The 15,683-nt window shown below is 37.8% G+C and overlaps 1 protein-coding gene across 4 annotated transcripts in view; it reads left to right on the top strand.

The window, feature by feature from the left end:
• arfip1.L (ADP ribosylation factor interacting protein 1 L homeolog) overlaps positions 1–15,683 on the top strand; it is a 99,063-nt gene that overhangs the window by 45,267 nt on the left and 38,113 nt on the right. For 2 of the 4 annotated variants that reach the window (XM_018266645.2, XM_018266698.2), the window contains 2 exons: positions 8,681–8,789; positions 13,105–13,200. In XM_018266645.2, coding sequence (XP_018122134.1) covers positions 8,681–8,789; positions 13,105–13,200 — 205 coding nt within the window. 4 annotated transcript variants of the gene reach the window in all.

Below are 15,683 nucleotides of genomic sequence, written 5' to 3'. Positions count from 1 at the left end.
ATGTCAGAACAGCCCAGGTGGGACTGGAACGTGAGGCAGAGCGGGGACAGTGTAACACCCACTAATCCGGTCTGCCTTTCCCATCGTTTCAGACTGTGCGACTCCATATCGCTTAATTAACCACTTACACTTCTGTTACTTGCATAAACAGATTGCCGTCAATCATTTAGAAGGAAAGCGTTAAAGGAAAAGCCATCAATCTTTCAAACACGCGGGTGTTATTTTTTTATTTAATGAAGGCACGTTTTTATAAGCTATCAGGCGGGGTAGCTGCAAAATAGTAGGTGCAGCAAAGTTGGGAGTGAAGTCAAGGACCTGTCATTTTAAAACGTATTATCCCTCTGGCAAATGCTCCATCCCTTCTAACAGTCTGTCGGTTTTCTGTTTGGTTGTTTTGTGAAGCTTTATTTTGTGATCTGCGACAAGTAAGATGAGGTCAAATGAAAAGGCACATTTTAGCTTTAATAAGATGATATGAATATACTGGTCCTTTCAACCTTCCCAGCTTCCTGTTATAATAATTAGTCTTTATTTACAATTTACTACTGCACTCTTTCAGAATTCATTTCTCCAAAGCAGAGAGAGAGATAAAGGTACAGTAGCTCTGCAACAACGTATTGTCGCTAAAATTACCATAATGTCCTTCCCAGATGCTGTTGTCCAGCCTACAGTAAAGAAACACAAATAATCAACTACTAAATCAGAATTTTCTATTTCCCATTTGACAAATTGATAGTTTCGGGTGGTCCTGTGAGGCTGACTCAACATGGGGGAAAGTAACTGACTGACTAGACGTATGGAGATGCAAATTGGATTGAGAGTGAATATATCCAGGGAAGAACAAGGGAGCACCCCAGGGGAGATATAAACCTTTGAAAAATCAACATTGGCACCAAAACCAGCTCAATAGCACTCTTGTCATGTCCTTCCCTGACTCTATTGTTCAGCCTCATTTATCCTACAGTAATAAAATGCCTATAGTTAAATACTAAATTGGAAATTTCTATTTTCCATTTCACAGATTGATGGTGTATAGCCTTTTCCTTTTATTTGCCTTTTTTATTTTAGTTTAGTATTTTCAGGTGGTCATGTGAGGCTTAACATGTGAGAAAGTAAGTTACTCACTGGGCATATGAAGATATAAATTGACTTGAGAGTGAATATATTTAGGGCAAAACAAGGGAGCACCCCATGGGATATACATGCCTTTCCAAATTCAGCAGATGAAAGTTTAAAAATGAGATTTTAGGTAGCTGCTTTCATGGTACATGGGCCATGTGTCATTAGCCTAATGCTCTAAAGTATAATTAACTGTAAACAATGTAAAATGTTAAGTTCTTCTCAAACCAATCTTTCCATACAATGCTTTAAAAATAGAAACAATCTTTCCCTTGGATATAAAGAGACGATGAACAATTTAGCTGCTCCCAGCTTACCATTAATATTTGGAAAGGCTGCATTGTCCTCCATTGTTCCCAAATACTTCCAACATAATTCTTACAATATGGACAGCAGCACACACTCCAAAATGTAAACATAGTATTGGCTTCACTTTAGAAAGGCAAAGAGGATCAAAAAATCGGACTTGTTTCAGGCTGTTATGCCCTTAATCATAGGCATAGGTCTTTTTTGTCTGCTACTGTTTTCTACCTGATTATAGCTCAAGCTCGCCATTAGTGATGTGCAGGCTGGTCTGAAGTCCTCAGGATCATCAGGTAACCTGGTGGGTTAGGGCCGACTTCCACACAATGTCCTGGGCCTTCTTCTGCCCCACTTCCCCTACTGTGCGAGACTTTTTATATACTCGCGCAGGCCTACCCCCTCCCATGACATCACAGTGGAGCGGGTGTGGGTATCTAAAGTTGGGAGTGCGCCAGGTTAGGGTCAGGCACGGGTTTTGCCAGATCGGGTTAGGGTCAGGTCACTACATGATCCCAGGGGATGAACATATGGGGGGCATACATTGTACAGCCACCTTTCTATTGTTTCCCTTGTTCAAAATAAATAGCTGGAGCCAAAGTAATTAAAGAATAGCTACATCCCTTCTGCACTCATTCACCTGCCAATGCACCATGCACTGGCGGACCTGATTCATCCACAGATAACATTTTCAAACCTGTCTGATCAAAGAAACCGAACCATATCCATAGTAAATAGATTTTGGTGGGGACAGCCATCATTCATGTACCAAAAACTGTAAAAATCTTATTAGCATGTTTATGTCCAGCTATAATCTGACATAACTTTTCTTGCACTGCCTTTCCATTTAGTTGTACAGTAGCTTGGAGCATTTTTCATGGGGTATCATGTTTAACCTTTTTATTGTGTCACTCATTGGTTTCTGCTCATAGACTTTTTCATTAAAACGGTTGTTCACCTTTGAGTTAACTTTTAGTATGATGTAGAGAATGATATTCTGAGACAATTTGCAAATGGTTTTCATGTTTTATTATCTGTGGTTTTTGAGCTCTTTAGCTTTTTATTCAGCAGCTCTTGGTTTGCAATTTCAGCAGTCTGGTTGCTACAGTACAAATTACCCTAGCAACCATGCATTGATTTGAATAAGAGACTGGAATATGAATAGGTGAGGCCTGAATTAAAAGATGAGTAATAAAAAGTAGCAATAACCATAAATTTGTAGCCTTACAGAGCATTTGTTTTTTTAGGTGGGATCATTGAACCCCATTTGAAAGCTGGAAAGAATCAGAAAAAAGGGCAAATACATAAAGAAAAAACTATAAAAAAAAATCAAGACCTACTGAAAAGTCACTTAGAACTGGCCACTATATAACATACAAAAAGTTAATTTTAAGGTGAACCCTCCATTTAACAGCACTTTTTTTTCATTCTTCCCACTCATGTATGTACTCATTACATGTATGGACAGTATGTATGCAAGCTGTAGCAATTAATTTGTTTAATCCATTGTGATAAACTGCTTGCCCATTGAAAATTACTTTCCTGACATGCTAATAAAGGCACACCATAACATATCTGAAATTTTAAATTCCATGTATCTGTCCTTTAAGCATAGATAATCATAGGATAGCAAATTACTTTAAAATAGCGCAAAGTAATCTGTCTGGGGTTGTTTCTACTACAGTTAAAGGCACAAATCCATGTTAAGGCTTCATTAGTGTGCAGTATGTGAATAGATCTTAGGAGACATTTTATGTAATTTTGTTTCACCCTAGCTTAGTGACCTCTCTTATTCTTCTGGCAAGAGGGAACTTCACGGATGACTAATTGCCATTGCCGTGACTGCTTATTTATAGAAGGAAACCCATTAGTCTCTCCTTTGTATTTTATTCTTTTAATTGCTGGTCTTAAACTTCTCTACCTCTGCAGGAATAGTGTGGGAAAAGTCAGTTTATGACATGGTCATTCTTTTAAGCCTCTGTGCTGTAATAAAGCATACTTGGTGTTGAACAAGTAAATCCCTAAGGACCCAAAGACTTGATTCTACAGTATACAGGCACATATGCCCTTGCATGAATGAGATGGTGTTTCCTAATGTTCTTTCAGGCTGAAAATGCTGGCTTTATAGTGTTGGTTGTACGCCACATCCGTTTAACTTGTTACACCTATTAGCTGTACAAGCCAGTTCTACATTCTCTACAGAAAATCAAAATCTCTATATGTTTGGATTGTATAAATAGGAGAGGGTTATAAGAAAGGCTATCTGCCATAAATGAAGTTTGTCTGTATTTCTTGTTTTTAGTGCAGAAAGTTCTAATGAATTATGGCAGCAACACTTTGAAAATTGACACATACAGCAGTTCATAAGATGGATGGCTCTAGCATACTTAATTGGACTAATTTACTGAAATAGGTGCCAAATCAGGCAAGTGCAGTCCTCAATAGCAACTAATCCACTATTTTGGCTTCGGCTGATCCCCCGACTCCTTCGTGATAGATTCTACCGAATCCTAATTTGAATATGCAAATTAGGGGTTGGAGGCCCTCTCCCGTAGACTCTATTTTATCCAAATAATCCAATTTTTAATAATAAAAAATGACCTTGTACTTGATCCAAACTAAGGTATAGTGAATCCTTATTTGAAGCAAAATCAGCCTATTGGGTTTATTTAATGTTTATATGACTTTCTAGTAGATTTAAGGTATAAAGATCCAAATTTCGGAAATATCCCTTATCCAGAAAACCCCAGGTTCCCGAACATTCTGGATAACAGGTCCCTTACCTGTATATGTTAAAAGGGTGGTTCACCTTAAGGGTAATGACACATAAGGAGATAAGTCACCCCGGACTTGTGACTAATCTCTTCCAAATGTTTTCCCGCCACCGATAAAGTGAATCGCCAATAGTTAAACAATTCTTTTTTCCTAAGTCACCCAAAGTTGCGCAATTTGCTTTTTCTCCTTTGGAAAAGAATTTGGAGGAGATTAGTCACCCATAGTCGATTTGTCTCGGGTGATTAACGTGTTGAATTTTAGAATGTTAATGAAAGGTCTTTTCTTAGCAACTTTTCAGTTGGTCTTCATTTTTTATTTTATTCTTTATATTTTTTAAAACTTGTTTCTTCGAAGATCTGTACATAATTGTTATGCAGACATGACCATACAGTATGCTTCTGTTTTGCGCCATTAACATTATGTAGTTATTTTCGTATATCACTTTAATAACAATACTAACAATTCAAACATTTAGCTCAAACGACAAGAAGGACCCTATCAAGAATTCTTTGGGTAGGAGGCTAATAACCTATTAGTTAAGTGGCTCCCGGGGGTGCTTGACCTGGTTGTTGCTGATCCTGTAGTATGTAGTTGGTCTAGTTGGGACGATTCCATGACTAACGGTTGTTCCGTCAGTAGTGCTGTGTCATACAATATTGTTCATCTAAACTTGTGTACTGTGAGATGTTTGATTTGTTGTGGTAAAGTTTCTATGTATGTTGTCATGTCTTAAAAAAAAAATTGCGGTATTGTGTTCCTTACTGGTTGTGGCTTCCAGCCAGTCCATATGGAAGAGAGAGTGTAATTTCTGTTTTACTATCACTATAGTGTGAGGATCTTTGTTTAGCCAATGCTGCAGTATTGTTTTCCATTCAGCCTCTGTCAATCTTCCAATCAGGCTCTTATCAGTTTTTGTTAACTGTGTAAAAGTTGTCATTGCTAAACATTGCCCATTCTAGTTGTAATTGAAGAGGTTTCCCAGTCATCTGAGCACCATATTCTGCTATGTCCCTCCAGAAGTCTTGTAAAGAGGAGCATGACCATAAATTATGTATCCGATCTGCTTTAGGGGACTGGCATCTGAGGCAACTATCAGATTTCCCATTGTGTCCCATCTCCTAATTTGAGTTAGATAAAAATTGTGTAGTATTTGTAGAGACATTTCCTGATATCTACTGACTGGAAGTAGCCTCAAAACACTTGTATGATATTTGGAAATTTCAAGGATGGTAGTGTTTGGGATTTCTGTAGTCCATGCAAAGCCCGGCCTTTGTTAGTTGTCTGAGTCAATTAATGTCCTATTTATTTGATATATATGCGAAGTTGTTTGTTTTGTGTGTTTGTTTTTCCAGATTTGATTAAATGGGTTGCTTTTATCAGTATCGGGCATTTTTTTAATTGCAGTTGTTGCGAAGTGGAGAATTTGAAGAGTTAGAAATAGATTTTGTGTCATGAATGGGTATTTTTCCATCAATTTCCCAGAGAGTAAACTGTGTAGTTGTTGTCTATTATATCATAAAAGTTTTGTAATCCATTTTCTCTCCATTGTGAGAGGGTGGGATTTCATATGCCTATTGGGAAATTGTCATTACCTAACCATGATAGGTATGGAGATACGTGCCACGATTTGTAAGTGTTGTTACGGAGTGATGGTAGGATATTGTTTATTGGTGAGTGTAATATGTAGTTAAGGGAATAATTTCCAGTTGTGTATTGATCTAGAGCTATTGTTGTGTAGATATCTCTGTTAAGAATCCAGTCCCCTGCGTACCGAAGAAGTGCTGCTTCATTATATTCTTTAATGTTAGGGAGATTGGTTTGGTCTTCATTTTTTAAAGGACACCTGTTTTTCTTTTTTGATTGAGTGCTATAATTGCTGCCGCTAGGCTAGGATACTCGCGCTGGGAGGGAGCTCCCAGTGCAAGCGGCCATATTGGGGCACACGCATGTGCATAATCAGAGAGTGCTGCAACTCACTCGGGTAGGGGGCAATTTAAAAAAACAAAAAACTACAGTTACCCCCAACCGGAGTGCTGGCTCTATAAGCCCTCACCTTTGTTTGGGGATACTATTTTTGCCCTTTAATCATTTTTCAATTAGTTTCTGTTTCTGTTCTACCTCTTTCCAGCTTTCAAAAGGGGAGTAATTGACCCCAGAAGCCAAAAAACTAGTGCTTTGTGAGGCTACAGTTTTATTGTTACTTTTTATTGCTTATGTTTCTTTTTAGCATATTCATCCCTGTTTGTTGGGTAAACTGGACCCTAGCAACCAGTTATCTGGTACAGTTCCAAACTGGAGAGCTGCTGACCAAAAAGCAAAATAATTGATTGCTAGCATCAGATGCAGTTTAGCGCATATATTTATGATTCAGTATCATCTCAATGAAAAGAGAGAAAGAGATTGAGACCAAGAAGGACATCCCTTTAGATTGAAGCTCTTGTGAGTGGGCCCCCTGATCCTATCATTAATAAGAACCCTGCTCGTTATATATTATTGTAACTTACTGATGCGATATAAATAAATGATGATATCAATCAGGAGAGTTGGGGAGGACAGGCAACAGTTCTAGTAAGAACTGGGAGTGCTTAGGTAATCGAATAGGGAATTAGAGCAAGGGGGCAGAGAGAGGTGAATGGATGAATAAAGAGGCAAATGACAAATCAAAATAAATGGCAAGAGAATTTTGATTGGAGAAGGGGCAGAAAAAGGTGGAAAGGAAAACAGCAGCTGAATAAGGCAACACAAGTTTAAAATGAAGATTAAACGAGTGTGAGTGGGTTAGAAGGAAAGAGAAGCATACATTTGGGGTCATTATTGTAATTTATACAGCACTACATTATTCCACTGCACTTTTCAAAGAACTAATAAGAACAAGGACTATATGAGAGACAGAAATATAACAATTACAAACAATGGCACAAGTATAAATTAAGGCATGAGCTCAGAGATCCCTGCCCACGAAAGTTGAAAATCTGATTGAGAATAGAAGCTAAAATGAAAAATGGCCGCTCAAAAGAGACAAAGCACTTTTATAAAGATTTTAATAAAGTGAGAAGCAGATGTGGGTACGTAGTCCTCATGACTAATTATCCTTTATATAGCACTAACATGTTGCACATATAGCACTAACATGCATCATTTGCATCTGTCCCTCTGAAATGGAGAAAAGATCATGTAACAAAAAGAGCAGCCAAAGAGTTATAATTTGGTTAAGAGGAGTAACTGATTTGGCATATTTAGCAGATTATGAAAGTTTGCCTTGGGGATGCTTATTCATGATGCACTTTCAGTTTGATTATTATGTTGCTGTATTGATATCAGAATGACATAGTTATTGTGTTTGGCTCTCATGTAAGACACATCCCATGTGAGACACCTATGACTAAGTGCCGGAGGGTACGAAACGCGTAAGGTGGGCCATGTGGGGTCAGTATGTAACTGTGAATACTAATCATTTTTTTTATTGAAAACAAGTCTTGGGGCATATATATTTTGATATAAATATTTTTGTGTGCTGAGTGCCCTTGGAACCAGGGCATGTCCCTCTGGCTATTTCTATAGATATACGGAAATCAGATGTATGGACTCCCAGTTATAAAATGATTTATGGCTCTCATGTAAAACACATCCCATTCACACCCTGCATATGGGCTTTTTTAAGGGATTACTCCTCCAAACACCTAGAGCAGTGATCCCCAACCAGTAGCTCGCGAGCAACATGTTGTTCACCAACCCCTTGGATGTTGCTCCCAGTGGCCTTAAAGCAGGAGCTTATTTTTGAATTCCTGGCTTGGAGGCAAGTTTTGGTTGTATAAAAACCAGGTGTACTGCCAAACAGAGCCTCAATGTAGGTTGATAATCCACATAGGGGCTACCAAATGGCCAATCACAGCACTTATTTGGCAGCCCAAGAACATTTCTCATGCTTGTGTTGCTCCCCAACTCCTTTTACTTCTGAATGTTGCTCACGGCTTCAAAAGGTTGGGCATCCCTGACCTAGAGCCTTACTCAGTTCATATTTATGAAGAGAGTGTTATCCGGAGAGCACGGCACTTCTGAAGTCATCATAGTGTTTTTATTGTAGTTGATATGCTTGGTGCATGATATCCCTGCATGGAAAAACACTATGATGACATAAGATATATTGCAGTAATACTTGCTTCATATATGTACAATTCACACTGCATTTGCAGCCTGGCTATTGGCTATATGTATAAATGTAACCTGGGTATACGTGCAACTGCCAAGGGTGCTGATAGTGTTCATTGTAGGTATTACATTTAGGGATGCAACAAATCCAGGTTTCGGTTCTGGATTTGGCCAGGATTCAGCCTTTTTCAGCAGGATTCGGATTCGGCCAATCCTTCTGCCCGGTTCAGAAGGCCTGGGTAACAATCCAATATGATAGGACATTCTCTGGTCCATCTTAGAAGGCCTGCTTGTTAGTTTTTATTTTAATTTGTGTTTGGTTTGTCTTCCTTACAAGGACCTAAAGCGTTCAATATCAGCTGGACTTGGACTTTCCGAAACGCAGATCACTTCACATGGCATTGATAGCACCGCAGAAGGTATCGTTGAATCGGGGCCCTTTCAAGGTAAATGACATCAGTATTGTCCCACACTACTCTGATAATGAACTACCGTTCATTTTTATTGTCTTTGTCAGATAAAGAATATATATTCTAAGTATGTGCTTATTTTGGTGTACTTGTGTATTTTATAGTTATTTCTATTTTGTTTTTCCTTCTGCTAACAAAATATTTAAAAAAATATCTTTTCCAGCATTAAAGAACCAATGTATTGTTACCATGCACTGGTAGAAATTGTAACTCTTTGGAAGCACAAACACTACAGTTCATATAAATAAGCTGTGTTACCATGCACACCCATGCTGCTTGGGTTATATTGTTGACCACAAATAGGTGAAAAATTGAGCTGAATAGAATGCCCCTCTCAGCTTGTCCTTTCTTCTAATGCTAGTGAATGGAAACTGGCACATCTGATACACATGGGGACAGTGACATGCAGACTTCAGAGCCAAAACACTGAGCATTTTGGGGTCAAGGTTCACCTGTTACCATTTTGTGTGTATCCAGTAGGATACTCTAGGCAGATCTCTGGACCACCCAGTGAACCACAGAGCTGTTTAGCATTGGTCTCTTTGGTAACTTGTGGCCTCTTTCGTATAAGTATATTCTTGTAATGTGCCCTTTATTTGCTGCCTGTATGCAGGAAAAATATGTAGAAGAGAAATGTATTAAACAAATAGGAGGTGTTTTTTGTTTGTGTTTGTTGCTGTGTATACAGTTATGATAATCACTGGGTCTCACACTGAAGTTATTGCAGTGGCACACACACGAGCCAGTGAAAATATTTGTCAAGCAAGACACGTCATGTGAGATAAATCAAGGACTGTGAGGCCTAATTATTTATCCGCCATCATGGCCCAACATCTTTTTCCAGTTCACAAGTTCTTGTAAAAGGCCACTTTGGTTCCTGTGATCTTAAATAAAGAGCTGCTATAAATGAATGAGCTAATGCAAGCTTAGGGGGGTTCTGACTAATTTCCAACCAATCCAAGCACTCTGGTTAGATCCTCTATCGTCCCCTAAGCATGACCATAATTGGATCTGACGTACATAGAACCTAATGCCATCCTGTTTGTCTGTGCATAGATCACCCTTCATTCTGCCTTACTTCATTTCACACTATTTGTTAACAAGCTGAAACAAGGCAGTGATCTTTGCTTTAAGTAAAACACATGTACACTAATAGATTAGACACTAAAACCGAATAGGCACTAAAAAAATGTATAGCATTTTCCCTTGGGGTTTCTTTATCAAGGGTTATAACATTGGTTACATATTGCTGCTGGTGAAGTTTAAAAACAAATTTTCACAAAAATTTGGGTAACATGGTAATAAGCAATAAAAGCAGATAATATAAATGGGTTTCAACTAATTAGTGTAAATACTGGATCTTCCACTAAGAATTGGGCCAATTGACCAGTTCAATCTTTGTAAATGAATAACTTTTCAAAAACACGTGTTTAGTCTAAGGGGGTTATTTATTAGAGGTCAAGGAGTTTTTTACTTGTGAAGCTGGAAATAGATTGAATCCGAAAAATGCTCCAGCTAAAACCTGTAGAATTCATGTAGGAGTCAATGGCAGAGGTCCCTTGAATCATTTGAAGATGTTACTAGCCTTCATGATGGTCGGGTTTTTTTCTGTGGGTCTCGCGTGCACACTCAATTAATTCAAGCAATTTGAGTTAATTTTTCGCCAAAAACTCAATTAGTTTGAGTTTTTCACCCCGAATCCAAGGATTAGAGTTTTTCTCCCCGAATTTACTGATTCATTGAGTTTTTCCCATTTGAGTTTTTTCGAAATCAGAAAACATTTGAGTTGTAAGTTTATTCAAGGTATAAAAAAAACCTCACAAACCTCTAAAACTCGACCTTTGATAATTAACCCCCTAAGTCTATGGCAGTAATAATCCTAGATCATCATTCTCATATCACGGTAAACCCTGTATTTTAGACAACTGACCTCTGGCCATATTTGTCATAGATTTTTAGTTCTTCATCTGCCAGCAAAGGCTTACAATCTCTAGGGCTGGGGATATGTGAGACATAAAAATATATGTATAAAAATGTATGGCAGTTTATTTTCATAGCTGCCATTTTATATTTTCTGTACTATTGCTTTCATGGTTATGAACGTGCAGTTATAAACAATTTGTAGCTTCTAATATATCTTTGTTGCTGTTAGCAACAGTTTAAAAATCAAGTTTCTTTCAATATATAACATAGAAAATAATGCCAAATATTATTATTATCCAGTCATGCTTTATTTAAACAGTATCAGAAAAAAAAACAGAGATCGTGTATGCAATTTTGATATCTGACATTTTTATTATATTGTTTACAGCTATATAATCTTATAATATCTTTATAATCCATTTCTGGGAAAGCAGGTCCATTTCCGTGATATAGTAGAAGGGATTCCCAGTAGCTCATAGAAAGATTAACAGAGTTTTAGAGCGTGTCATATAAATCCCCATCCTTCCTCCCAATTCAATTAAATTGAATGTTGCTTTGTACAAGTTTGAGTGGACTTGCTTGTCCCAACAGTCCATACCAGGGATTATTAGGCTGAATGACAGATAGCATTTTGTAAGGGATTTTCTTGTATCATAGTCTGACCATGATTTAATAGAGAAATGCCCTGATTTCCTACAAGTAACCATTTGGGGTATTTTTTTTTTACAATAAGTGACCAGAAGACTTGATTGTATCAGAATAATTCATCAGGGAGCAATTAGAAATACAAGAAAAAAAAAAAACCTTAAAAATCTTTATTAACCTATTTTAAATTTACAGGTTTTTTAGAAGAAACCGCTAATAAAACACATTGCTTTTACTACATACACGTTGTACTGTATGTAGAGGCAGTGACCAGTGTAAATGGACCTTGTTGAGATGTAAGATAGAGGCCTGGCATTCTTTGTTTCAACTGCAGGAAAGGTGGCCATACAAGTGCAGATTTTCCCTTCAGATAGAGGCCCACATGGTTGGGTTGAAGCAGTCCTCGATATAACTTCCAACAATATAGCAACTATGATCTGATCGTTTGGCCCTTGGATATTGCCCACCTCAAAAAAATCCACTTGTCCTTCCATGTAATAATTTGGAAGAGCTACAACTTCAACTCATTCTTAAAATATAAAAGAGAATACAGCTTAATTTATTAAAGTTATTTTCTTTGTGCACAAAGTAGACCTTGGCATCCTTGATCCTAGAATACGGACACACAATACACAGCACAGAGCCATGGATGTATCATATAAGCGTAGCACAGTAACATTACCCACATAACGGTAAGGTCACACTGATCATTTCAGGGAGATTTAGTCGCCTGGCGACTAATCGCCTCGACTTTGCGGCGGCAAATCTCAACGAAAGCCTTCCTTCACTCTTGTGATGGCTCGTGAAGAAACTTCGGGCGACTTTGGAAAACGATTCGCCGCGTGTGCTTAACGCCGGCGATTTTTCATTTTAGCCAGCGCAAGAGTGAGGGAAGGCGTTCGGGGAGAATGGTCACTGCAAAGACGAGGCGATTAGTCGCCAGACTAAATCTCCCCGAAACGCTCAGTGTGACCTTACCCTAAGAGTGCACAAAGCAAACCCTCCTTATAGTAGGCTAGATAGATAAACTAGATTGAACTAATGAATGAGTGGCTGCAATCTTGCAGATCCATTTAGTACCTTTTGTTTTATCTACCTTTTAGTTTTGACAAAGGGTTTTTTTTTTTGTTTTTTTGTTTTTTCTTCAATGGTTATATTTTGGGTTTCTGTATGAACATGGTATTCTAGGAGAGGTCCCACCCATGTTAAGTGAGCTATTGTTGACTTTTACAGCAGTTGAATTGTATGTGGCTCCATCAAATGGAATGTCAATACATACAATCTTTTTCATTTTATGATTTAGAGATGTGGCAGCTCTGTCTGGGTGGGTAGGTTGAGGAATTGTCAAGTCAAAGTAAGGATAATCTCACTGTCAAAACATCAGCGAAGCCCAAGCTTTTAAATAAGCATATTTTTTAGTTCCCTTGTCTCATAGCGAATGCTAATAAAAAAAAAAAAAAAAAAAAAAATCCCACCCACCCTCAACTATTTCTAGGCTCAAAACATTCTTTATTACAAACTGCGGCTTGTGAGGATTGGGCAATAAGATCAACCTGCTTGCCTCCTAATGGCCCAGCAATAAGTACAAAGAATGAAATTGTTTTTGAATTAAGCAACTGCATATTTACACTTGCACAAATAAAACTTTTGTTTTCTGTATATGTGTCTAACATTTATTCAGTATGTATTAACTTTGCTTGTTCATGCGATGTGTGCTTTTCAGGTTCCTTCACTTCTCCCAGGTATCCAGTAATATCCCCTAGCAGTACAGCAGCTAGCAGACTGGCTGGCCAAGAAGATGATATAATTGTTCCCTCAGGTATTGCTGATGCATACAGAAGAATGCCCTGAGGAGCTGCTGACTCTGCACTAACCCCTCTCTTTCCTCTCTTTTAATACAATGTAATCATTGCTAAATTTAATTGAAATTGTCTAAAAATCGTTCTCCAAAATTCCTGCCGGCCTCCTCTCCTGCTTAGATTGTGTATGTTGCCATCACCCTGTCCTTAGATTCTGCTAAGAATATGCTTTTGCTTCTATGTTTGGTATATGCTCCCCCTGCAAATTAATGTATTTTATTAGCATTAACATCTTCTGTATAGATATTATTCTTTACAGATATTATCCGTGTGTGTGTGTGTGTGTGTGTCTGTCTATGTATGAACAGTGTGTATGGGCTGCACACCCTGGAGATAGTCCAAACCTAGGTGTTCATGCATGAATAGTTCATAAAAGGTATAAAGTGATGGGACTCACAGGATTTGTATACCAAAAAGCGAATAAGGATAAAAATACACACACACACACACACACACACGTGTATAGGATCCCTTATCCGGAAACCCGATATCCAGAAAGCTCCGAATTACTGAATGGCTGTCTCCCGTAGACACCATTTTATCCAAATAATCCAAAATTTTAAAAATTATTTCCTTTTTCTCTGTTATAATAAAACAGTAGCTTGTACTTGATCCCAACTAAGATATAATTAATCCTTATTGGAAGCAAAACCAGCCTATTGGGTTTATTTAAAGTTTAAATGAAATTCTAATAGACTTAAGGCATGAAGAACCAAATTACGGAATGATCCATTATCCAGAAAACCCCAGGTCCCAAGCATTCTGGATAACAGGTCCCATACCTGTATGTATGTAACATATATTTAAGTTTATTACTGGGAGACTAGTGTGCGGACTTCTTTTCGAAATTATTTATATATATTTATATATCTATTTATCATGTCTTGCCCAGTTATAGGATAATTAAAACTGGCACCATGGTAGTTGTATAAGAAGAGAGTGACAAGTACATTATCAGTTATTTATTACATGGCAGAGCCTAGCAATTTCTTTAACAATCAGTCTTTTAGGACATATAGTTCTTTCACTCCTTGGAAAAATGGAACTTGCTAAAACATATATGTGAAATTCTGTGAATGTGTATGTTAAAACGTGCACATTTAGAGCAACATAAATTTTAGTGTATATTCCTAGAACTATTATTATTATTAGTTGATTAGTAACGCCAAGGGATTATTGGCTCCCGGGCAATGGTGCGGCAATTGTTCATGTTTGGGGCTTCTGCCAGGTAACAAGTGTGACTATAAATTAAATGAAAATCTTGAAATGTTCCCAAGATAAATATAAGTGTGTATAATGGGATGCCTGTGCAATATCGCAGACACGTGAATATGCATCCAGCCCTACTATAGGTTGTACCTTTACGTTCTAATGCCTGCATATTGATAAGCCCATAGCTGCTACATAGTAAAACTAAAGGTCTAAATAAAACTGCTCAGTTTTATCTTGGCAGTGGCTTATGCTGACCAGGGTGATGGTCTTTTGTTTCATAAAAGTTCAAGTGTCCTGCTCTAGTTATTGTAATACGGACAAATCATGTTTATTCCTTTTTCTTTGACTTTCCTGTTGATGTATTTGTACTTTGCTAAATGCCACTGTATGTACCAGGGTCTGGGCAGTCCTGCTGATGCCAGAGTAAATGACTTCCCATCAAATGAGCTGAGTTTCTTTTCAAATAACAATAAACAACTAAAATAAAGAACAGGCGAGGATCACCAAAAAGGCATTTTAAAGGAAAACTATACCCCCCGAACATTACAGGTCTCCATAAAATTATATCACACGAAAACGTCCATTTTTTTTTTTTTTAGGAGATATAAATTTTTCCAATACTATGTGCAATTGAATAATCCCATATTGAAACCTTCATCCAAGTTCTAAATACAATCCCTCATAAGACTCATAAGAGGCTCTGCGCTCACACACTAATCAAGAGCACACATACATGTTAAGTTACATCAGACAACAGCGTTTTCTCTGCCAACAGAGCTGCAAATCAGTGGTGTAACTCTAGAGGGGCAAACCCTGTGACTGTGGTGGTGCCCGGGAGAATAGGGGCAGCCTATGTGGGGTGGGGGTGCAGGATGGCCTGAAATTTACATGCCAGAAGAAAATGCTTGTTTGTTGGGATCTATATTTGCTTGGCTGTGGTATAGTGGGCCTGCCCTTTCAGGACTTATGTTGACCATTTTACATTAATTATATAATTATGGAATCTTTTATTATTATTATTATTATCGTTGCATACTTTCCTTCTTTTTTTATAAAGCCATATAAAGACGTAAAGCTGCATTTAAATAGTGCTGTATAGTTTTCTGTTGCATAAGAGGAAAACCTTTCATAAAATTGAAAATTTCAGACATACAGTGGATTGGATTTACCTTCCTACTAAAACGCCATTGATATATAAATAGCTTGTCTTTTATGCAAAATGGTCCTCCTG

The sequence above is a fragment of the Xenopus laevis genome, chromosome 1L, assembly GCF_017654675.1.
Source record: "Xenopus laevis strain J_2021 chromosome 1L, Xenopus_laevis_v10.1, whole genome shotgun sequence".
Classification (NCBI taxonomy): Eukaryota; Metazoa; Chordata; class Amphibia; order Anura; family Pipidae; genus Xenopus; species Xenopus laevis.
This window is presented reverse-complemented; position numbering and strand designations above follow the sequence as displayed.